General features: G+C 44.8%; 15 protein-coding genes across 15 annotated transcripts; 7 read left to right on the top strand and 8 right to left on the bottom strand. All coding sequences in view use genetic code 12, as the record gives it.

Annotated features, from left to right (window-relative positions):
• Window positions 1-48: 48 nt before the first annotated feature.
• On the bottom strand, window positions 49-1,341 carry HRR25 (serine/threonine protein kinase; the record flags this gene model as incomplete). Its single annotated transcript, XM_001481960.1, has 1 exon — window positions 49-1,341. The coding sequence occupies one exon, from the start codon at window positions 1,339-1,341 to the stop codon at window positions 49-51; it is 1,293 nt and encodes a 430-aa protein (XP_001482010.2).
• Window positions 1,342-1,858: 517 nt separating this feature from the next.
• On the bottom strand, window positions 1,859-2,380 carry PGUG_05774 (uncharacterized protein; the record flags this gene model as incomplete). Its single annotated transcript, XM_001481961.1, has 1 exon — window positions 1,859-2,380. The coding sequence occupies one exon, from the start codon at window positions 2,378-2,380 to the stop codon at window positions 1,859-1,861; it is 522 nt and encodes a 173-aa protein (XP_001482011.2).
• A 1,136-nt stretch (window positions 2,381-3,516) lies between these two features.
• Window positions 3,517-4,119, top strand: IPL1 (aurora kinase; the record flags this gene model as incomplete). Its single annotated transcript, XM_001481962.1, has 1 exon — window positions 3,517-4,119. One exon carries the CDS (start codon window positions 3,517-3,519, stop codon window positions 4,117-4,119), a length of 603 nt encoding a protein of 200 aa, XP_001482012.2.
• Window positions 4,120-4,186: 67 nt separating this feature from the next.
• PGUG_05776 (deubiquitination module subunit) lies at window positions 4,187-5,458 on the bottom strand (the record flags this gene model as incomplete). Its single annotated transcript, XM_001481963.1, has 1 exon — window positions 4,187-5,458. The coding sequence occupies one exon, from the start codon at window positions 5,456-5,458 to the stop codon at window positions 4,187-4,189; it is 1,272 nt and encodes a 423-aa protein (XP_001482013.2).
• Window positions 5,459-6,035: 577 nt separating this feature from the next.
• Window positions 6,036-8,177, top strand: PGUG_05777 (putative tRNA 4-demethylwyosine synthase; the record flags this gene model as incomplete). The annotated part of the gene is made up of 1 exon (XM_001481964.1): window positions 6,036-8,177. One exon carries the CDS (start codon window positions 6,036-6,038, stop codon window positions 8,175-8,177), a length of 2,142 nt encoding a protein of 713 aa, XP_001482014.2.
• A 63-nt stretch (window positions 8,178-8,240) lies between these two features.
• ALG2 (GDP-Man:Man(1)GlcNAc(2)-PP-dolichol alpha-1,3-mannosyltransferase) lies at window positions 8,241-9,659 on the top strand (the record flags this gene model as incomplete). The annotated part of the gene is made up of 1 exon (XM_001481965.1): window positions 8,241-9,659. The coding sequence occupies one exon, from the start codon at window positions 8,241-8,243 to the stop codon at window positions 9,657-9,659; it is 1,419 nt and encodes a 472-aa protein (XP_001482015.2).
• Window positions 9,654-10,934, bottom strand: PGUG_05779 (uncharacterized protein; the record flags this gene model as incomplete). Its single annotated transcript, XM_001481966.1, has 1 exon — window positions 9,654-10,934. One exon carries the CDS (start codon window positions 10,932-10,934, stop codon window positions 9,654-9,656), a length of 1,281 nt encoding a protein of 426 aa, XP_001482016.2.
• Window positions 10,935-11,200: 266 nt separating this feature from the next.
• Window positions 11,201-11,554, bottom strand: PGUG_05780 (uncharacterized protein; the record flags this gene model as incomplete). The annotated part of the gene is made up of 1 exon (XM_001481967.1): window positions 11,201-11,554. The coding sequence occupies one exon, from the start codon at window positions 11,552-11,554 to the stop codon at window positions 11,201-11,203; it is 354 nt and encodes a 117-aa protein (XP_001482017.2).
• Window positions 11,555-12,081: 527 nt separating this feature from the next.
• PGUG_05781 (uncharacterized protein) lies at window positions 12,082-12,534 on the bottom strand (the record flags this gene model as incomplete). The annotated part of the gene is made up of 1 exon (XM_001481969.1): window positions 12,082-12,534. One exon carries the CDS (start codon window positions 12,532-12,534, stop codon window positions 12,082-12,084), a length of 453 nt encoding a protein of 150 aa, XP_001482019.1.
• Window positions 12,366-12,824, top strand: PGUG_05782 (uncharacterized protein; the record flags this gene model as incomplete). The annotated part of the gene is made up of 1 exon (XM_001481968.1): window positions 12,366-12,824. The coding sequence occupies one exon, from the start codon at window positions 12,366-12,368 to the stop codon at window positions 12,822-12,824; it is 459 nt and encodes a 152-aa protein (XP_001482018.2).
• Window positions 12,825-13,512: 688 nt separating this feature from the next.
• SAR1 (Arf family GTPase) lies at window positions 13,513-13,971 on the top strand (the record flags this gene model as incomplete). Its single annotated transcript, XM_001481970.1, has 1 exon — window positions 13,513-13,971. The coding sequence occupies one exon, from the start codon at window positions 13,513-13,515 to the stop codon at window positions 13,969-13,971; it is 459 nt and encodes a 152-aa protein (XP_001482020.2).
• A 222-nt stretch (window positions 13,972-14,193) lies between these two features.
• PGUG_05784 (putative GTPase) lies at window positions 14,194-16,128 on the top strand (the record flags this gene model as incomplete). Its single annotated transcript, XM_001481971.1, has 1 exon — window positions 14,194-16,128. The coding sequence occupies one exon, from the start codon at window positions 14,194-14,196 to the stop codon at window positions 16,126-16,128; it is 1,935 nt and encodes a 644-aa protein (XP_001482021.2).
• Window positions 16,129-16,208: 80 nt separating this feature from the next.
• On the bottom strand, window positions 16,209-17,060 carry RPL10A (60S ribosomal uL1 domain-containing protein; the record flags this gene model as incomplete). The annotated part of the gene is made up of 1 exon (XM_001481973.1): window positions 16,209-17,060. One exon carries the CDS (start codon window positions 17,058-17,060, stop codon window positions 16,209-16,211), a length of 852 nt encoding a protein of 283 aa, XP_001482023.1.
• On the top strand, window positions 16,909-17,964 carry PGUG_05786 (uncharacterized protein; the record flags this gene model as incomplete). Its single annotated transcript, XM_001481972.1, has 1 exon — window positions 16,909-17,964. The coding sequence occupies one exon, from the start codon at window positions 16,909-16,911 to the stop codon at window positions 17,962-17,964; it is 1,056 nt and encodes a 351-aa protein (XP_001482022.2).
• A 136-nt stretch (window positions 17,965-18,100) lies between these two features.
• SEC27 (coatomer subunit beta') lies at window positions 18,101-20,803 on the bottom strand (the record flags this gene model as incomplete). The annotated part of the gene is made up of 1 exon (XM_001481974.1): window positions 18,101-20,803. One exon carries the CDS (start codon window positions 20,801-20,803, stop codon window positions 18,101-18,103), a length of 2,703 nt encoding a protein of 900 aa, XP_001482024.2.
• Window positions 20,804-21,179: the final 376 nt, after the last annotated feature.

A 21,179-nucleotide genomic window follows, 5' to 3' on the forward strand; every position in this document is an offset into this window, starting at 1 on the left:
TTAAATTTAAACATTGATTCTAGCAGTATTTATGCAATAACAACCCCATTACAACCAGAAATCACGATCCTCGTTGGATGTCTCCTTGGTATCCTTACGCCCCAAGATCCTAGGCTTGTTCTCCTCTTGAAACGATCTTTGGTAAGCAGGGCTGGCATACCCTGGCTTTTTCAGAACCATTGGAGAGAAAGCTTGTGGTTGAGTAGTAGGGTTCAGTTGTTGAGGCCGAGACAGAAAAGGTTGCGGTGTGATACCCTGCATTGGCAGACCGGTAGCAGGTATGTTCTGAGTGGGTTGTTGCGATATGATTTGCGATTGGTTGTGAACCTGTACCAGGGTTTGTGGCTGCATAGTTTGATTCGACTGGTTCTGTTGGATTTGTACTTGTTGGTATGCCTGGTCATCACGTTCTTCTTCTCCCTGATTCTTAACCATATCCCTCTGCTTCTCTTGTTGGAACTTGTAAAGGGTCCAGTCGAAAACATAATCGTAACGATAATTCTCACGCTTGAACAAGTCACGGAACAACTTTCTCAAGTAAGGGTAATCGGGCTTATCTTCGAACCGCAAAGTCTTGATGTAATTCATATAATCCAAAAATTCCTTGGGTAAACCTTTGGTCAAGATATCATTGGGAGTAGTCATCTTCTTTTCCATGATACGATCATACTTTTGACGCTTGGTAGCAGCCTTCAATCCTTGCCATGGCAACGACCCTTTGCAAAAGTAAATCAATACATAACCCAAACTTTCGAGATCATCTCTTCTCGATTGCTCAATCCCCAAATGGGTATTCACCGATGCATATCTTGCGGTACCCGTCAAGTTCTTGTTCTCTCTATAAGGAATATGCAAATGGGTTCTAGGATCTCTATATTTCTTGGCCAAGCCAAAATCAATCACATTGACTTGGGACCCCCGTCTGCCGATTCCCATCAAAAAGTTGTCGGGTTTAATATCCCGATGGATGAAGCAACGGGCATGGATATACTCTATGCGGCAAATGAGTTGGTCTGCAAGAAGCAACACTGTTTTGTAAGTGAATTTGCGATTACAATAGTTGAAAAGGTCTTCCAAAGAAGGTCCCAACAAGTCGATCACCATGGCGTTGTAGTCACATTCAGTACCATACCATCGTACAAACGGGATACCCACACCCCCACTCAAAGCCTTGTAAACCTTAGCTTCGTACTCTAATTGGGGATGTTTTGCCTTTGTGTTTTCCAACTTGATGGCAACTTCTTCGCCGGAAATGATGTTTGTGCCAAGGTAAATATCACCAAATGATCCGGATCCAATCTTGCGACCGATCCGATACTTCTTTCCTACCCTGAGGTCCATAGTGGCAGGATTAATAGTGAAAATCAAAAATTAGGGGTGTTCGTGGAATTTGTACTAGAAACCGATGACAGAAACAAAAATGACCACGGGATCAAAAAACGACAACCGAGGATATTGGGAGGCTCAAAAGTGGTTTTGCCTAAAGATGTGGTGTTACGCAAAAAGTATACCGAACGAAAAGCCGAGATCTATTGTCAAAACCTGACAATACGTAGAGGGGGTAACGTAATGGGTTTGTATAGTCCGCGCAAAATGGTGTTGAATTCGAAACGACGCAAAAAGAAACGGTGTCTGCAGGACGGATTGTGGGAGGAGACGGGAGCAGAATAGAGGAAGAAAAGAGAGAAAAAAAGGGAGGCAGATAGAGGGGCAGAATAGAGAGCAGAAAGAGCGTTAGGATAACTGTCGACCTTTAGTTTTTTATTTGGTTTTTGGTTACTTTTTAGTTGCTACGTTATTTCGGCTCGGTGTATCTCAATTCATTACGTACACGAAACATTAGAATATATAAATTAAATTAAGCTTTAGCGGCGGCTGGCGCGGGTCTCAACTTGTTGACGAAACGCTTGAAGAAGGGCACCTTTGGTTTGGACTCTTTAGCGGTAGCAGCAGGCTCTACGGCAGGTGCGGCGGTTTCAGATTCTGGTGCGGTTTCAGATACGGGCTCGGCCTCAGCAGCGGCCTCAGCAGCAACTGGTTCAGCGGCAACTGGTTCAGCAGCATCCACTGGCTCAGCAGCAACAACCGACTCAGAAACTGGCTCGGCAACTGGTTCGGCCTCAGAAGCGGCAACAGCCTCAGTTGGCTCAGTAGCCTCAGTAGGCTCAGCAGCCGCAGTGACACCTTCAGCTTGTTCAGTTGGTTCAACCTCAGCTTGTTCAGTAGATTTTACCTCCTCTGTAGCCTCAGGCACAGCTTCTTTGTCTTGTTTCTCGTTGATAAAAATCTTGGATGTTCTTTTCCACTTGTCTTTAATTCCCATTTTGCTGCCAGAAACTTGGGGGTCGCCGTCCTTATATAGTGGTGTCACGCGCAGCATACACAAACAATGCACACGCCGGTGGTGCCGGTTACTGTTGCCGCCGCGCGCTCTCGTCTCTAGATTGTTCCGAGATGAGGGAACGCATGGCAGTACAAGAAGGGTTAGAAATATTATCTGCCATATCTATATTATCACAATCATCCAATCACTATAACTATCAATTATAATTACAATTATCAATCACAATTACAATCATAATCGATCTAAACCTGACACTGGTTTAGTTGGTCATCGCCGGCTATTCAGCCGTATGGCTGCGCACGGCTGAGGCGCGACCGCGGCGCTGCGCCATACAAGCATCGGATTTGTATATCAAATGCACATCAAACGCATATCGGAATGTTGCAGCTAATCTACTATTGTTGTCACTCGTTGCTCCCTGACACTGTTATCTCTGGTATTCTCCCTGCATAGTTGCATGCGCTGATCTTTATCGGACGATTTGTGTTCGGGTCACGCGAAAGTATTTTAATCATGCGCACTGTGGCGGACAAAGGTCGTGTTTCGCGCACTGCGGTTGTTTGTTTGTTTGCATCGGTAGATTGAGACGAGAATCGATCAGACAGCACTAATTTGAATAAGTCACGAGCGAGACTACCAAAAATCTTAAAGGTTTGAAGAAGATTATCAGAAACTGTCCACAAGATTATTCAAAATCATCGTAAATTGTCCACAACTGATTATTTCTTTCGTACTAAGCTTGTGTTTTCATGGATGATCGCAGGCCCCTTAGGCCGTTTCTGACCAACGTTCCCATAACAAAGCGCGTGGGCAAAAGCCGAATAGTCCGTTCGAAACCGTATATAAGAACCCGAAATCTCAAGAATTCGGTTCCAAGTGCCACAGGTTCACGTCCTTCAGCTCCAAATTCAAATTCAACAAATGAATCGATCGAGTCTCTTCCAGCAAAAAACTTTAAATCTTTGTGTTTGGACGACTTTGATCTTTGGAAAAGTGCTCGGAAAAGGTAAACTCGGCAAGGTTTATTGCGTAAGACACAGAGAATCAGGCTACGTTTGTGCTCTAAAAGTCATGACCAAGAAAGATTTGGTGGAGCTAAAATTGGAACGAAACTTTCGTAGGGAAATTGAAATCCAGCTGGAGTTGGTTCATCCCCCATATTTCACGGTTGTATGGGTACTTTTACGACGATAAAAAATGTCTATCTCATCTTGGAGTATGCCGTTTATGGTGAGCTCTACCATCATCTCAAGTCCAGTCGCCGATTTGGCGATACCACCGCTTCATATTACATCTACCAGGTGGCTGTGGCATTGAGTTATTTGCATTCAAAACATATTATTCATCGAGATATCAAGCCGGAAAATATCCTCTTGTCTCTCAACAACTCGCTCAAATTAAGTGATTTTGGCTGGTCCGTCAAGCATCGTCCTTCCACACCTTCTTCACGTCGAACCACCGTTTGCGGCACCTTGGACTATCTTCCTCCAGAAATGATCGATACCAAGGAACACGACTACCTGGTTGATATATGGGCATTGGGGATTCTTTGCTACGAGTTTTTGACGGGTAAGCCACCTTTTGAAGAGCATGATAAAAACACCACATATAAAAGAATCTGCCAAGTTGATCTCCACATTCCTAGCTATATCAGTCCTGAAGCAGCCGACTTGATTATCCGTCTTTTACAGAAGAACCCACGCCAGCGGATCAGTCTTGCCGAAGTGATAGTGCATCCATGGATTGTAAAGAATCGGCCCCATTGGAACAACTAAAAGAGCTCAAACCAATCATTATATAGTACAGCTACTCTAGCATCTAATAGCATCTTCCATCTTGATCTCACTTGGCCTCGTTCTTCCTCATCATCTGCTGCATCTTCATCACCTGCTGCTGGAACATCTGCTGTTGCATCACATTATACTGAGCGGTAAGCCCAATTGCCCGCAGTGGTGCTCTGATTTGGTACATTTCTCCAGGAATCAGTGCGAACGACTGAGTGGGCCCATTGCCTCTATCGACATTGACCAATGCACACCGGCCCTGTAACCCACCGATGGAGCCAGATATAGCCTGGTTGGCAAGGGTAGAGTCGTTCTGGCCGCCCAGCAGTCCAGAGGTAATTAGTGCATTGGCATAGGCTTCTCGCATGTACAAAAACCGATGTCGCGATCGTTGCAGTACCATTACCTTTCGTTCGAGAGGCATAGGGTAATTCTTGGAGAGTCCTTCGAGCACCAAGTGGGTTTCTTCGTCGGCATCTAAGACCCTCAGGCTTACACCACCTTCATCCATATAATCCATTCCAGGTCCATCACGTCGCTGGGCTGCCAAGGCATTGGTTTGTGCCATTTTCGCCTGGTTTCGTTTCTGGTACTGCTGTAAAAGAACATCGTACGGAGCCAGCCGCCCGGGAACCGCACGTTTGGCGCCCATAGAGTGGGTTTTACAAGTAAGCAGTCGAGCACAGAATCCACCCGACGGTAACGGCACTCCACACTGACGTTCAACATCAATGGGACCCTTCAGTTTCGCCTGGGTTTTGCTCTTGGTGATCTTTTTACGCCGAGGACCATCACCGGCTGCCGCTGCTGCTGCTGCTGCTGCTGCGTTGGCGGCTTCTTTCTCCTTTTGCGACTGGCTCTTCTTGTACTTTTTCTTTGGTCTCGCCGGAGTTGTAGAGCCGGTGGGAGTTCCTGGCGCTGGAGTACCGTTCATCGGGGTGCCGGTAGTGGACAGGTCTGCCAGGGAAGCTTCTACATCGAGCAATCTGGGCATTCTTCCTCGTTTTCTTTTGGACCCATTGGCACTGCCATGGTCATCATTGGAACGCAGTTTCATTTCCACACAACGAGGATAATGGGAAGCAAGGCTCTTTTCGCCAATTGGTCGCTGGCACAGGTTACAAATCTGATATTTGACCACTTGCGAGAGAAGCAGCTCGTCGGAAGCACTTCTAAAATGGTGGGTGACGGCCGAATCGTTATGGGAAGTCGTGACTATGTCAACCTTCTTGTCCAAGTAGTTACCGAACTCCTTCCAAACAAGGGGTTTTGAGTCGTTAGAGAGCGCCAGAACACTAGAGAGTGTGACTACCTGGGAGGAGGGGTGCATATGTTGAGAGTGTTGGTGAGGATTGAAGAAATGAAGGGTGTGTGCAGGACCGCGAGCACCGAGCAGCGCCAGCTGCGAGGGAAGGTAGAGAGAGCTAGGGAAAGTGGAATGAAGTGCGGAAGGCAGAAATTTGGTTATTGAGGGTATTGATTGAACATTCTACTTTGCATTTTGTTTAAAAATTTTTGAAGGTTTTGAGTTTCAAATCTTTTCTTTATTTTCACATTATTCTCCATATCTGTCTCCCATTTTCTTCATTCAAAAAGTGACTAGTTTCCTGAACTACTAGTTGCCAGCACTTTTCTCTAAGTTCTTAGTTATCCCATTTTATATTTTCGCTCGCATTTTCTGCAAATCATGAGCGTCGCATCACTGCTGACGGCTGCAAACAAAATATGATGAAAAGAATTGAATAAAATATCAAAGAACTTCGAATCAGTCAACAGAAGTAAAATCTTTCAGCTTTTCTCTTCGATTTCCCAATTTAATCATTTTGCTAATTGATTCTTCTCTCCATTTTTCTCTCCATTTTCTCTCTTTTTCCTGCAGGCTCATCGCGAAATACTCTTCTTCAACCATGTTTGGCAAAGCACTCTTTTCCTTATGCTGTGCCTTATACCTTCTATCTGGCGGAAGATGGACATTTGCCTTAGCTGGTGGTATCATATTGACCTTGGCGTCCACGAAAAAAGCTAACGAAAAGGTAACTTTGCCACAAAAAACCACAAAGAAACCAAGTCCCATTGTGGCTGTAGATTTCACTACAACCTCAACAGCAAGAAGTTCTTCTAGAGCTACTCCCAGAACTGCTCCCAGACCCGTTCCCAAGAAGAGAACTCCCAAGATCTTCAAAGGATCTCGTCCTTCAGCTCAAGAAGCAGCCCCAACTGAATCTTCGTTGACAGAATCTACAAACTTATCCAATACCAAAATCCACATTTTCTACACAACACTCACGGGAACGTCTCTACGTGTTGCCCAGTCACTCCAGGAGGAGTTGAAGACTCTCAAACTCGATTTTCAGCCAAAACTCGTCAGTCTTGATGACGATGTAGACGACCTCGAAGAATACTTTTTGAGGTGTCCACCCAACAGTCTTTATGTTTTGGTCCTTCCCTCATATGAGACAGATTCGCCCATAGACTACTTCCTAGAACACCTCCGGGAAACCTATAACGATTTTAGGGTTGACAAATACCCATTACAGAAACTTGTAGGGTACGCTGTTCTCGGGATGGGAGATTCGGAATCTTGGCCAGAAAAGTTTTGTTATCAGGCTACTAGCGCTGATAAGTGGCTTGCGAAGCTTGGAGGGCGAAGGGTTTTCCCTTTGGGAAAAATGTCGATCAAGCATAATGGAGAGGAAAAAGCTCAAGAATGGATCAAGCAGTTTGCAAGCTTGGTGGCCGACCCAGAACCGTTTTATCTTGACCGAGAAATAGAAGACAGTGATAACGAGACTGGTAGCGACGATGCTGATACTTTGGTGGATGTGGAGGATATGGGTGATATTATACGCAAACTGGGCGATAAACCTGAAGTCAAGCAAATGGTAGCCCAGGATTCTCCAACCTACAAATCTTTGACCAAGCAAGGCTATACCATAGTCGGGTCTCACTCGGGAGTGAAGATTTGTCGGTGGACCAAGAGTGCATTGCGTGGAAGAGGTTCATGCTACAAGTTTGCATTTTACGGTATAAGGTCGCATCTTTGTATGGAAACCACTCCATCTTTAGCATGTTCCAACAAGTGTGTCTTTTGTTGGCGCCATGGAACAAACCCTGTGGCTAAGCTGACTTGGAGATGGGAATTGGATCCTCCAGAAAAGGTGTTTGAAGGAGCATTGGAGGGACACTACAAAAAAATCAAGCAGTTGCGAGGAGTTCCAGGAGTTCAAATGGACCGGTTTCAAGAAGCATTTACGGTTCGTCATTGTGCTCTTTCGCTTGTGGGAGAACCCATTTTCTATCCCTACATCAACGAGCTTGTAGGAATGCTTCACAAAAACCACATTTCATCGTTCTTGGTATGCAATGCCCAGCATCCTGACCAGTTGGCAAAGTTGGCCAAAGTGACCCAATTATATGTCAGTATTGATGCTCCCACAAGAACAGACTTGAAGAAGGTGGACCGTCCGCTCAACGCCGATTTCTGGGAGAGATTAATGTCGTGCTTGGATATCTTGCGGACGGTTCAGTCGCACCAAAGAACTGTTTTCCGGTTAACTTTGGTCAAAGGTTTCAATATGAACGATGTGGCTTCTTATGCCGATATGGTGGAAAGAGCTCGTCCTTCGCAGATAGAGATCAAGGGAGCCACTTTCTGTGGATCGTCAAATTCCAATGGGAACCCACTCACTATGCAAAATATTCCCTTTTACGAAGAGTGCAAATCGTTTGTCGAATCTTTGGCACAAGAATTGCAGTCTCGAGGACTGGACTACCAGATTGCAGCCGAGCATGCCCACTCGTGTTGTATATTGATGGCACATGCCAAATTCAAGATCAATGGGAAATGGAACACACATATCGACTATCCAAAGTTCTTTGAGTTGCTTGAACTGGGTCAAGATTTCGTGGATTTGGATTATGTCAAAGAAACCCCAGAATGGGCACTCTGGGGCTCTGACGAGGCAGGTTTCTTCCCTGACGATACCAAGTTCGATAGAAAGGCAGAGAAGTTGCGGCGCCGTTTGGAACGGGAAGAGATGGAGGCTTGATACTTTGTTCCTGTACATAACCTATATCGCGAAATATTTACCTCATTAAGTGTTGAGATTCTCATGGATTGCAAAAGGATCGCTTTTATCCATCCGGATCTTGGAATAGGCGGTGCCGAGCGATTGGTTGTCGATGCCGCTGTAGGACTCCAGGAGAAGGGCCACCAGGTCACAATATATACTTCTCATTGTGACAAGTCACATTGTTTCGATGAGGTCAAAAACGACACGTTGAGTGTGAAAGTTTATGGTGATTTTTTTCCCATTCATTTGTGCCGAAGGTTCCATATCGTGTTTGCGATCTTGCGCCAGCTATATCTCGTGATAAAACTTGTTTTGAGCTGCGAAATTTTGCAATATGATTATTTTGTTGTGGATCAATTGTCGTTTTGTGTTCCTCTACTTACTACTTTTAGCCGTCCAGAGTCCAGAATTCTCTTTTACTGTCATTTTCCCGACCAATTGCTTGCTGGGAAGGGCGGCTTGCTCAAAAAAGCTTATAGAAAGCCGTTCAATTTCATCGAAGAGGTGACCACTGGAACCAGCGATGTTCTCGTTGTCAACTCCAATTTCACAAAATCGGTGTTTCACAAGACATTTAAGCACCTCGGCGACGTAGACCCAACGGTTATCTATCCATGTGTGGATGTGGAAGGTCACAATAAAGATCCCTCTCTGGAAATAAAAGTTGCGAGTGAAGATGTACAGAAGTTTTTCGGTACAAACAAGTTCTTTCTTTCGCTCAATCGGTTCGAGAGAACCAAGAATATCGACCTTGCAATCCGCTCATTTGCGAAATTGAAGCATCGGGTCACAGACAGTAAACCCAGACTAGTAATTGCCGGCGGTTACGATCCTCGTGTGGCTGAAAATGTCGACTATTTGCGAGAATTAACCGAGTTGTGTAATGATCTCAAACTCCAGTCGTTCACCATGCGTGGAAAGTTGGTTGTGATGCCTCCTTCTACCGATATCTTGTTCCTTCCATCAGTTTCAGGACCTGTCAAAGAAGCTTTACTCCAGCATGCCATGCTCTTGTTATACACTCCCACATTTGAGCATTTTGGTATAGTTCCCGTTGAAAGTATGCTCCATAAAACACCGGTTCTTGCTGCAAATACTGGCGGTCCAACAGAAACTATCGAGGATTATGATGGCACTAATTTGTCTTCTGCGACTGGTTTTTGTCGTCCCACAAATCCTGATACATGGGGCGAAGTTATCATTTCCTATTACACAGACTACTCTGACGAGATGAGAAAGACACTAGGTGAAAATGGGTACGTTCGTGTGGCCGAAAAATTCCTGAGACAGGAAATGGCTGAACAATTTTCAAACAGTTTGATGGCCCTGACGAGTGTGCCAAAGAAGAGCAATTTCTTGGTGTTGATTCTCGGCAACCTCGAATGGATCTTGCTCTTGGTGGCAGTGATGTTGGCGTTCGGTAAAAAGGATATTATGTCTATGTATCATGATTCATGACCGCATCATCTCCTTTATAGATTTCCAGAAATGCAACGGTTGGGATTGTGTGGATGAGCTGGGTGAGCTCCCTGAACTAGATGGTCCAGACGACTTGCCTGCAGTGTCAAACAACAGAAACATGGATCGTGAGCTGTTCATCCTTGCACGAACTTCTCGAGCTCTGGCTTCACGCTCGTACCATGCCTCAACAGACTGTTCTAGATTCTCCATGGAACGCTTGAACAGGTTTCTGATCTCCAGGTCGAAAACAAGCTTGAATTTGTGCAAATGGGGCGATGGACACATCAAATTGTAGTTCCTGATGAAGGAGTTTATGTGCTTGATTTTCTCGTTGACATATGGCATTTGCTTCGAAGCAAACAGGTTATCGTAAGCAGATTTCGACAATGGACGTGCTCTGGCAAGAACGTCTAGCTTGGAGTTTGAACCTGGGTTCAACTGAGAGAGCATATTTTTTGTCCATAGATTATCCAAGTCTTCACGAAACAGTTTGATCTCCCGCTCGAGAGTCTGTTGCGACTCGATCCACGGAGGCAACACGTCCTGATTGCTAAGAATCTGGTTCACAAAGTAATTTGTATCGGTGGCATTTGCCAAATGTTTGGGATCCAACGGTTTACCGCGAACTGAGTCCATCAGAGGCGAGTCGAATTTGCCAGTTTTTCTGTTGATTGTCGAGTGAATCCTTACGTCTGCCATAGTTTGAGCTAGCCCCATAGTGGCTGTGGGCGAATTGGAGTTTATAAGCATTGAAGGACCTAAAAGTCTTTCTTTGTACAACTCACGAAAATTGTCTTCCTCAGAACGAGCCCCGGTTTTGTAGTCTAAACTACCTTCTCTGGCATTAACCATTCGAGTCTTGGGGTCCTTAGGGGGTGACATGATCCTATTGTGATTATTGACTGGTTTTGGAGGCGGCATCAGATCTAGAATCATACGATTATGAGCATCAAGGGGAGATTCGGAACCATTCCAAGCGGGTTTTGTGACGGTATCAGCAATATATTTTGCATGTCTGTTTCCATTTAAAAGATTTTCACGCTCTAATAGTGCCATTTGAGCCAGGTGTTGGCGTTTGAACTCCGAATCTTTTTGACTTTCAGAAGAATATTTGTCATAAAGTTCCTTTAATTTCGGGTTTTCATCAATAATTGATTTCTGTTGAGGTTGGTCTAGTTTGTCTTCAAGCATCTGCTGGAACCGCTCCGACAAAGCCGACTGGCGGGCGGTGGCCAGGGTTTGAAATTGATGGAGGTGGCAAATACGTTGCATAGTGAGAACTTACAACTGATTTCAAAAGTATACATTTGGTGTACTGGGTCTATAAGTGTCCGAGAAGGGACGTGATCTTGGTCTCATAAGCTGCGGGATGGAAGCGTAGGGTTTCAAGCGTACGAATATGTTCCTCGCAAAAGGATGGTTTAAACGTAGGGATGTGTTAAGCGAGGTTAAGCGGGAATCGCTTGGTGTTGGGTATTGGTCGTTACTGTTGGTTTTTACTGTTGGGTCTTTGTTGAGTTCAATTGGATCAGTGGTCGTTACAAAGCGTAGAACACCAACACACCCAGGCCTATCACTATCGTGGTCAAAAACAAAAGCTTGACCACAAACGCTGTGACATGTTCTCGTTTCCCGCCGGCAGTAATGATCATTTGTTTCTCGAGATCCTCGTCGTCCATCAACTGAATCTTGCCCCTCGAGGCAGGATATGGAACAGAAACATCCGTGTGACTGTCGTTGGATAATACCGACGAAATGGACTGGGAATGGAGCCGTTTTGGTGGAAGGTCGGACACCGTATTTATGGTGGGGACCACCGACTCGGAATGAGGTTTTCCTAGTGAAGGTTTTGTAGGTTTCTTGGTAACGGATACTGCACGTTCACGCGACATTATAAAGTTTTGTTGAATATTTGTGAAGGTAGTGAAGCGTAATAAATGTGTTGTGGAGGGGAATGCATTTATATATGACGTGTGCGGCGCGCGCGGGGCGTCCACGAGGCTGTACGTTTGTGTGCAGGCGGTGCCTCGCGACTAAAGGTACGGAGGAAATGAGCGAGATGAACCAAAATATAAAAATTGAAATTGGTCTAATGGATATGAGTAATAGTGTTAAGTGATTTAGTTGATCATAATTGCTTAGTTCTTTTTTTTTCTGTTTTTTGACCAGATCGGCACACGATGGTAGCCGTGCAATGCTCAAAACTGCTTCTATTTTTACTAATTGGGCGGTTAAAGTGCGGGTGCACGGGTGTGCTTCCTGTTTTAGCGAGCGGCGGTAATCACCAAAGGGTTGCAGATGAAAGATGACAGGCAACTCCTGAAAAAAAACTTGAGCGTTGACTGTATCGCATTATTGTATATTGAACTCTATATATCATAAATCATAAATTTTCAGCTAGTCTTTCGTCTGATTTCAGCTAGCCAAAGTAAAGTGAGCCCTGGCTAGGAAGCGAAGGAAAAAGGTACCGCGACACATTTGTGACGGTTCCGTTAATGTTTGGAGTCAAGTAATTGAGTTTGAAAATGTCATTAGTGACATTGTCAATTGCGTCAATTGCTTCAATTGAAGCGATTTCGTCAATTTCCTCATTTTCTACTTTCAATCTAACAGTTTCATCTTCTTCATCTTCTTCGTCTTCGTCTTCACTGTCTGTCCAATCTGAGTACATCGAACTGGCCTCGGAGTTTACCGGCGTGGGCCATGGGTCTCTTTCTACCGGACCAAATTGATCATAATCAGCAAAATAGTCTGAAGTCTTCTCACACTGATACACCACCATCGTTGCCTTTTTGCTTTTCTGCTTGTTACTTCGACGCTTGTTCAACCGACGAACCATACGGCCCCAAACATTATTCTCGGTGTGAAGCATGTCGAAATGATCAACTGGCACCAGATATGCATATATATATGCATCCGTGGTCGTTCCTCGGAACGGCTACCGTTATCTGTTGCTGCAGACAAACCACATGTTTCTCTGCAGAAAATGACCTAAAATGTCATCCTGTGATAATACAATTGACACATACGGCAAAACACATACGGCAGCACAGTACCAATGTTGTATCATCTGCAAGCCTCCGACGCGAATTACCAATTGAGCATCCGAACCAGGAACTGGTTCCGTCAAAAAAAGCGTCTAGGCATATGATTTGCATGTGAATGTGCTCCCCTCCGGAGCTTCTCCGAGATATACGGTAGTGGCGAGATCACGCAGTGGCGAGATCACAGTAAGGGGCTAGATGTGGTCTGAGGGTTGATGGCTGATTGTCACATGCAATTGCTTGGTCCGTATATATCTTGGCAAGTGCAGGAGCTACCAAGTATACGGACCAAGCAATTTCACAAGACAATGCCGAGAGCACTCCGGCGATGCGGCCTAGAAGCGAGGCTAAATATAATAACGGAGGCCAAGCGGATGTAGAAAAATTAAAGTCCAAAGAAATCAAAACAAACAAACAGACAAAAACGACCAGAAAGAAAAAACGTGTTCATTTAATTCATTGATCCGAATCCCTTCATCGAGACTAATTATTATTTCTTTATATTCAAGTCGTAATTTTTTATATTTCTGTCCATCCTCTTTACTCTTTTCTCTTTTCTCTTTATTTGCAGCCGTTCGTGTATATACCCCAGCCAAACACCAGCGTCCGATCCTTGAATTTGTCGCGAACTTTTCTTTGCTGTTATCATGTGGATTTTCGACTGGTGTAAGTAATAGCCATCCAATAATGCTGCTGCAAACTAACAAGTAGTCCAAGATGTGTTGGCCTCCTTAGGTCTTTGGAATAAACACGCTAAATTGTTGTTTTTGGGGTTGGATAATGCCGGAAAAACAACCCTCCTCCACATGCTCAAAAACGACCGTCTTGCCACTTTACAGCCTACGCTTCATCCTACGTCCGAAGAATTGGCCATTGGGTCTGTGAGATTCACCACTTTTGACTTGGGCGGCCATCAACAGGCTCGTCGTTTGTGGAAGGATTACTTTCCTGAAGTCAATGGCATTGTATTCTTGGTTGATGCCGCCGATACCGAAAGACTCGCCGAATCCAAGGCGGAATTAGAGTCGCTCTTCCGTATCGAGGAGTTGTCACAGGTTCCTTTCCTCATTTTGGGTAACAAAATCGACAAATCCACCGCCATTGGTGAGATGGAATTGAAGTCGGCATTGGGATTGTACAATACCACAGGTAAGGACGTCACTAAATTGCCCGAGGGCCAGAGACCAATCGAGGTGTTCATGGTGTCTGTGGTGATGCGCATGGGGTACGGTGAAGGCTTCAAGTGGTTGTCGCTGTTCATCTAACGTTATAATATTAATCGTCATCGCTATCGTCATACTGCACTGCTATTGCTACTGCTACCACTTCTACCTGCTACCAACTGCTACTGCTACTGCTTTTCATCGCTTCTACTTTACTACTTCTTGCTACTCCTGCTTTTTCTATGCTACTTGCTTCTCTTCTGTTACGCTCGCTCGTCACGTGACCTCATCTCTCATTTCTGCTTTTTCAGCTCACTCCACATCATGGATGGCTTGAACAAAGGTGCTCTTCACCCTGAACCAAAGAAGTTCAAGGTCCCTAAGGGACCCAAGCCGATTGCCCATAAAAACAAGAACTTGATCGGTTTAGGACGCTCGATCGCAAACAAAAGGAGAACTGAAAATGAAGTCCAAATTCTTCCCGATGGCGAAATGAGATTTACGACCGACAAAAGAGAGGCTGACTGGGTCAAGCTTCGTAGTGTGACCCAGGAGAATGCATTGGATGAGTTTTTGAACACGGCAGAAATGGCAGATACAGATTTCACGGCTGAGAAGCATCAGCTGGTGAAAATCATCAAGGTTGGTAATAATACTGTGGTGCCCCAAACTGGGTTGTTGAGCCCAGAGGAGGTTCTTGAGCTTCGTAAAAAGCACCAGGTTTTCGAAAACAAGTTGACGATTCCAAGACGGCCCAAATGGAACAAGTCGCAACTGCGTATCGAAATCGATCGTCAGGAGAACCTTGCTTTCTTGGACTGGCGTCGTGAATTGGCAGCATTAACAGAGAATAACGACTTGTTATTAACTCCTTTTGAGCGTAATTTGGAGGTGTGGAAACAGCTTTGGCGTGTGGTTGAACGATGTGATTTGGTGGTGCAAATTGTCGATGCTAGGGCTCCGCTCTTTTTCAGATCGGTGGATTTGGACCGCTACGTGAACAGTTTGAGCACAGAAGAACTGCCAAAACGTAACTTGTTGTTGGTGAACAAGGCTGATTTGCTTACAGAAACTCAGCGTAAAGCATGGGCAGATTACTTTAACGACGTGGGCATCAACTATGTGTTTTTCTCTGCTGTTCGGGCTGCTGAGCAAACTGAGGCAGAGCTTGCGGCTGAGGCAGCGGCTGCTGAAAGAGAGACCGACTCTGATTCTGAACCTGAACAGGATTCTGACGCTGTAATTGAAGATTCAGTTCATAAAGACCCAACCCGTATCTTGGGTGTCGATGAGCTCGAGGCACTTTTCCTTTCCGAGTCACCCAGATCTCCTTCTGACGAATCAAAGCTCCAAATTGGACTTGTTGGTTACCCCAATGTGGGTAAATCCTCCACGATCAATGCCCTTGTCGGTGCCAAGAAGGTTTCCGTATCGGCTACTCCAGGTAAAACTAAACATTTCCAAACCATCCACCTTTCTCCTGAAGTATTGTTGTGCGATTGTCCTGGTCTTGTGTTCCCCAATTTCGCCTATACCAAAGGAGAGTTGGTGTGTAATGGTGTACTTCCTATTGATCAATTAAGAGAGCATATTCCACCTGTATCTTTGGTTTGTCAAAGAGTACCCAAGTTTTTCCTCGAGGCGGTTTACGGTATACATATTCCCATTCAAAAACAAGAAGATGGAGGTAACGGAACTTATCCTACTGCGAGAGAGCTACTTAATGCATACGCTCGTGCTCGTGGATACATGACACAAGGTTTCGGTAGTGCTGATGAGCCTCGTGCCGCTCGATATATCTTGAAAGATTATATCACCGGAAAACTTTTGTTTGTGAACCCACCGCCGAAGAAGGGAACAAACGGTGAATGGGAGCTTGCCCTGGTTGAAGAAGGACGTGATTTTAATAAGGAATTGTTCACATTGGACCATCTTCCAGAGTCCAGACAGCAACAGATCGAGACGGCACTTTCACACAAAAACATGGATGTTAATGAATTCGATCTTTCTCGAGACTTGGCTAAGCTTACATTTTCTATGCATTCAGGAGGAGAAACGGGAGAGACCAAATTTTACGGGGGAAAACAAGCGGCATTGGAAAGTGCCGGTGACGATCTTGACCGGGAATTTTTCAAGATGAACAATGTCAATGGAAAGTTTTCCACTCCATTCCACAAGTTGGGATCGGGAAGTGGCAGCAAGAAGCATGGTAAGAAGAACAAGAAGGCGGAAAAGAAGAAACGGGTTACTGGATATTGATAGACAATACAGAAAAGAATCGTAAGCTACTAGAAACTGAAAAAGTCTCATCCTACAGTCACTGGTTACCAATCGTTCATTTAGTAGATTCTGAAAGAAGGACCCATGGTGGACTTGATGACCAAAGAACCAACGTTTTGCCAGTTCTTCTTCAACAAGGAAACCAAAAAGTTAGCAGCCATCATGATTTGGTTGGTCAAGACATCTTCGTCCATCTCAACGTTACCAATAGCAACAGCCAAACACAACACCTTCTTCAATTGGAACTTGATGGTGGACTTGACATCGGTAACCTTGGAGTACAAGTCATCGTTGTGCGAAACTGGAGTTGGGAACTTACCAGCCTTGGACAATTGAGGACCCAACAATCTTGGAACCTGCTTGATCAACACTTCGGAAGCAATGAAAGAGTTGTACTTCTTGGCCAACTTCTTGATGAGCTTCTTGTTCTTGTTCAACTTTTTCAAGTCATCCACGGACATGGCATCAACACCAACAGACTTGGCTCTGTCAACATCGAAAGCGTCACCAAAGATACAGATGGTCATGTTAGGTCTTGGGACCTGAGGCAACTTCAAAGAACCCGAGAAACGCTTGTCTCTTTGAGGGTCGTAGTTCTTCAAACCAACTTGCAACTCAACGGTTTCCAAAAAGTTTCTCTTCTTGGTGTCATTGGAGTAGGCCAACAACTTCTGGACGTTCTCACGGACGTGAGAGGTGGTGATCTTTGACATTTTTCGTCTCCCAAATTGATTTGGTAAATTAACTGATTCGACGAGGATGAAAAATTTGCAACAAAAAAAATTTGAGAAAAATGTCCAGCGTGCGCGAACCGCTAATGCGTGTGCAAACCAAGCTCGCTCTCGAGTTTCGCAACTTTCCACATCGGTGCACCTCTCCATATACCAACGTGGAGCCATGAAGGTACGCATATTTGTGCGCCATTATGCGCGCGGCACGGTAGTTGGCGATATAAAGGTTCCTGGCAAAAAGCCCACACGAGCCGACAGGATCAATCGTTCGAATATGGCGTCACATGCTAAATTGTATCATTTGGATAACCAATTTAAACTTTTCAATCCTCTGATTAATACTGTTTTGGATGTTGGATTTGTTCCTGGTAACTGGTCCCAGTTTGCAAAGTTTCGATTATGTCAGGTACATGGCTTGGAAGAGTCGCAATTTAGCTCAAAGTGCCATATACTTGGATTTGATATGCTATTTGGACAAGGTCCATTTGGAGTTTCAACCATGCAAGGAGATATTTATTCCAATTCCAGTCATATTGGTATACAAAATCACTTTCGTGAACAGTACGTACAAAGACTTCAGCGGAACAAATCGGCTGAGCCAGAAGCATACTTTGCCAAAGAACAACAGCAGGTAGAATTGGTATCTGAGTTGCAAAAATTAAACATAAATCTGGATTCTGACTGGAAACCTCAATTGATGATGTCGGATTTGGCAGCGCCGTTTCTTCAGGACCGTGGCTTTTTCAATAATACTCAAACAAGACCATATATGAGAACCGGGGCACATGCAAATCTCGGTCGACCGTCCAAAGGTGACTTGAAATCATATTTGGATCTAGCCGATGCTGCTTTGGTATTAGCATGCTCTACGCTTGCTAAGAAAGGACTGCTTCTTCTAAGATTAGCAAAAGTTTTTGATAATGATCCAGAATTGGCATTGTTGCATCAACGGCTTGGACGAGTATTCAAGCAGGTGACGCCATGGGCTTCTGAATCTGCTGTAAGACAGCATAATATTCAAGAACGTTTCTTTGTTTGCCAAGGAAAGTTGAATGATACCGTAGAGCCCAAAACCATTTGGTGACATTGGTAACAGTTGGTGACAATTGGTAACAAATGGTAACAAATGGTAACAATTGGTCTGTATAGAACCACAGTATAGAACTATTACGAGACACGACGATTCCGATTATCAATGACATTTACACTTTTCTCCTATTCTACTCTGCTTCTTCCTCTTCTGCTTCTTCTTCAGCTTCTTCTTCAGCTTCCTCTTCCTTTTCTTCTTCCTCTTTCTTCGTTTCCGTCTCTTCCTTCGCTTCTCCGTTCAAATCAATCAAACTTTCCGATAACGCACCGTTGGAAGCCTCGGGTCCAAGAAGCCTGTCGGCAACTTTTTCACGCCCACTACTGGCCAAAGTCTTTTTCCATTTTTCCAAAGCCTCGTCAACTTTGGAACGATCGCTGCCGTAGTTGACTCCCAAAAACGCAGCTTCAGTATACCTTTCACTCTTAAGTAACAAATCGACGCATGCATCTTTGTCCCCCGTGAGCCATCTGGCTTGCCAGGCAATATTATAACGACCTTTTTCTTCGCTATCAATAGCGAGTTGCGACAAAGCCTTGATATTATTGCTCGAAGAGAGCAACAAGAGCAACGAAGCATGGTCGTTCGCAGCAGTATAACAGTCCTGAGCAAGTTTAATGTTCCAGTTCGTGAGTGCGAGATCACCCAACTTTTTCCACTTTGTTGCATTGGCCAATTTTGTAGATGGGTTTTCTGTTTCGTACTTGGAGAGCAAACTGTAAGCCTGGGTCAAGTTCTTACTTGTGATGGAAATCAGGAACTTGGAGTCGAAATCTTGCGAAAGTGAATATGAAAGGGAAAGATAACCGAGTTTCTCAAAAAACCGTGATAATTGATTGAGTTCGGTCTTGTTGAACCCAGAAAGCAAATTGGCATAGTCTTCTGGGAGCTTATCTTCATGTACTGAAGCAAGATCTGGCACTTCTTCTCCTTCGTCATTGACGGTCTTTGTCGCTAATTGTTCCAAGTCGCCTCTCATGACCAAAGTCTGCAATTCCAACACATCGGAGTTGAGGAACCAAGATATCACATTGAATGACTTGTCGATCAAGTACAACTTATTTTCTGCAGTACGGTAGCCCACAATGAAGAACTTGTGATCAAAGTGACCCACGTTAATGACTTCACCACCCACGAAATAGTTGAGTCTGTTGGTGGTACCGGTGGTGTACACAAAAACATCACCAACAAAAATTCCCAGCAAGATTGGCTCCGAAGTTGGCAAAGTGTACCAAACGTCAAAGGCGTCTTCTGCACCTTCCTCTGGATCCAATTCATCAGCAGCGACCGCGGCTTCGAAATTTTCATGGTTATAGGTGAGAAAATATGTATCGTTTTTAGAGGCCAGAGAAGATTGTTGACCAGCGGATCCTGAAGAGGTTATGATGGCGACCAACTCTCCGTTGTCCAGCCACACAACATCCAAGATGTCGTCTTCGATATCGACCCGACGAACTAAGAGACCTTGTTCCCAATCATAAAACGAGATACAACCTTCCAGCTTGATACCCAAAAGAGCCCCAGCAAACAACTTGTCTGCTTGGTAGATGAGATCAAGAGCAAGGTGCTCTTGCAAGTTTTTGAAGATCTTTACCAGCAACTGAGATTCGCGGATTGCAAAGGTAGTTGCATTGGAAGCGTCATGAGAATTCCAACAGAAGTCAAGTGCCTTACCGTAAGTTTTGGAACGCCACGCCAAAGCCGTGTAGATGATGTATTCACCGTCACCACAAACAGCGGCGTAGCGGCCATTTGGAGAGTGTGAAAGCAGTTGAGGGTATATTTCAATCAGTCCCAATTCACGTTGCTGGAGCGGCAAAGTCTCGCCATCTTTAAAGCCTTCCAGAGTCGATGGCTTGATGACGGACTGGAACACATCGGAGTTTTTGGCGTATACCAACTTTGCGTTTGAGTCCATGGAGAAAAGTGGTTCTTCGTTACCCAACTTGATAAGCACGTAACCGGTGTCACAACCCACGGCGATCAAATTTGACTTTTGCAAGATGCCAATACACCATACTCTTTCCAACGAGTAGTTGACGGATTTCTCAAGCTTGAACGTGTTGGAGTTCCAGAACCGAACGGTGCCGTCTTCGGAACCAGAGATAATCACCGGCAGTTCAGGGTGGAAAATGGCAAACGAAACATTGGAAAGATGGCCCTCCAACGTTGCCACACACGACTTGGTTTGATAGTCCCATACTTTGATCGTCTTGTCATCGGACGTGGTTATCAAGTATGGTTTATCTGCCTGAGGATAGTAGTCCACGTAATTGACCCCCTTCGCGTCGTGGGCCACCAACGTGAAGTTTGGTTGCGAGGCGCCCAACAGCCAGATCTTGACGGTGCGATCAAGACACGCCGAGGCAAACGTGTTGGGGTCCTTAGGGTTAAAATTGACACTCATCACGAAATGCTGATGTCCCTCGAAAGTCTGCTCCAATTTCCAGCCAGTCTCCCAGTTCCACAACCGGATCGTCAAATCGTCAGACGACGTAAGAACATATGGCTTCGAAGGATGAACCGCAATGGACCGAATGTAGTCTGGGTGTGCTTCATATTGTGCCACTTTTTCTCCAGTATTGTAGTTGTACACTCGAAGATGGAAGTCGTCGGCACCCACAACAATCCAGTTCTTTCGGGCAATAAATTTTCCTGCTCTGACTGGCATTTCAGACACCTGAATGGACTTGACGAGAGTGTTGGTGGCATAGGACCAAATTTCAACCTTACCATTATAAAGCGTGGTAAGCACCCACGGCTCCAGCGGGTGAAAATCTATGCCTTTCACACGTTCTGACCTCGTCAGAAACTGTTTTAGCACGTCCAACTGCATGATGAAGTTGACACGATTGGACTTGTTTCGCGGTTGAGGGTGGAAATGTTGATGGGTGCACTGGGTGTGTTGTGTGCAGGAAGACTTGGAAAGAAAGAGAATTGAGATTGAGGCCTTGGGAAGGAGGGAATGGTGTGTATACGAGTGTATATGAGTTTGAGATGGTGCCTCTTGAATTTTGTGGATTTTTGTTCCTTAGTTGTGGATTGGTGGTGGATAAGTATTTGCATCCATACACCATGTATACCTGATTCAAAGTGGGCTTACCTACGATTTACAACTTAGTTGAAAAATTGAGATTAAAGTGTCTAACTTTGATTTTACTCTTCTCGCTGGTTGTTTTTCAAATTGCAAATTTTCAATTTTCATATTTTCA

This window comes from Meyerozyma guilliermondii, genomic scaffold (assembly GCF_000149425.1).
Source record: "Meyerozyma guilliermondii ATCC 6260 scaffold_8 genomic scaffold, whole genome shotgun sequence".
NCBI lineage: Eukaryota > Fungi > Ascomycota > Pichiomycetes > Serinales > Debaryomycetaceae > Meyerozyma > Meyerozyma guilliermondii.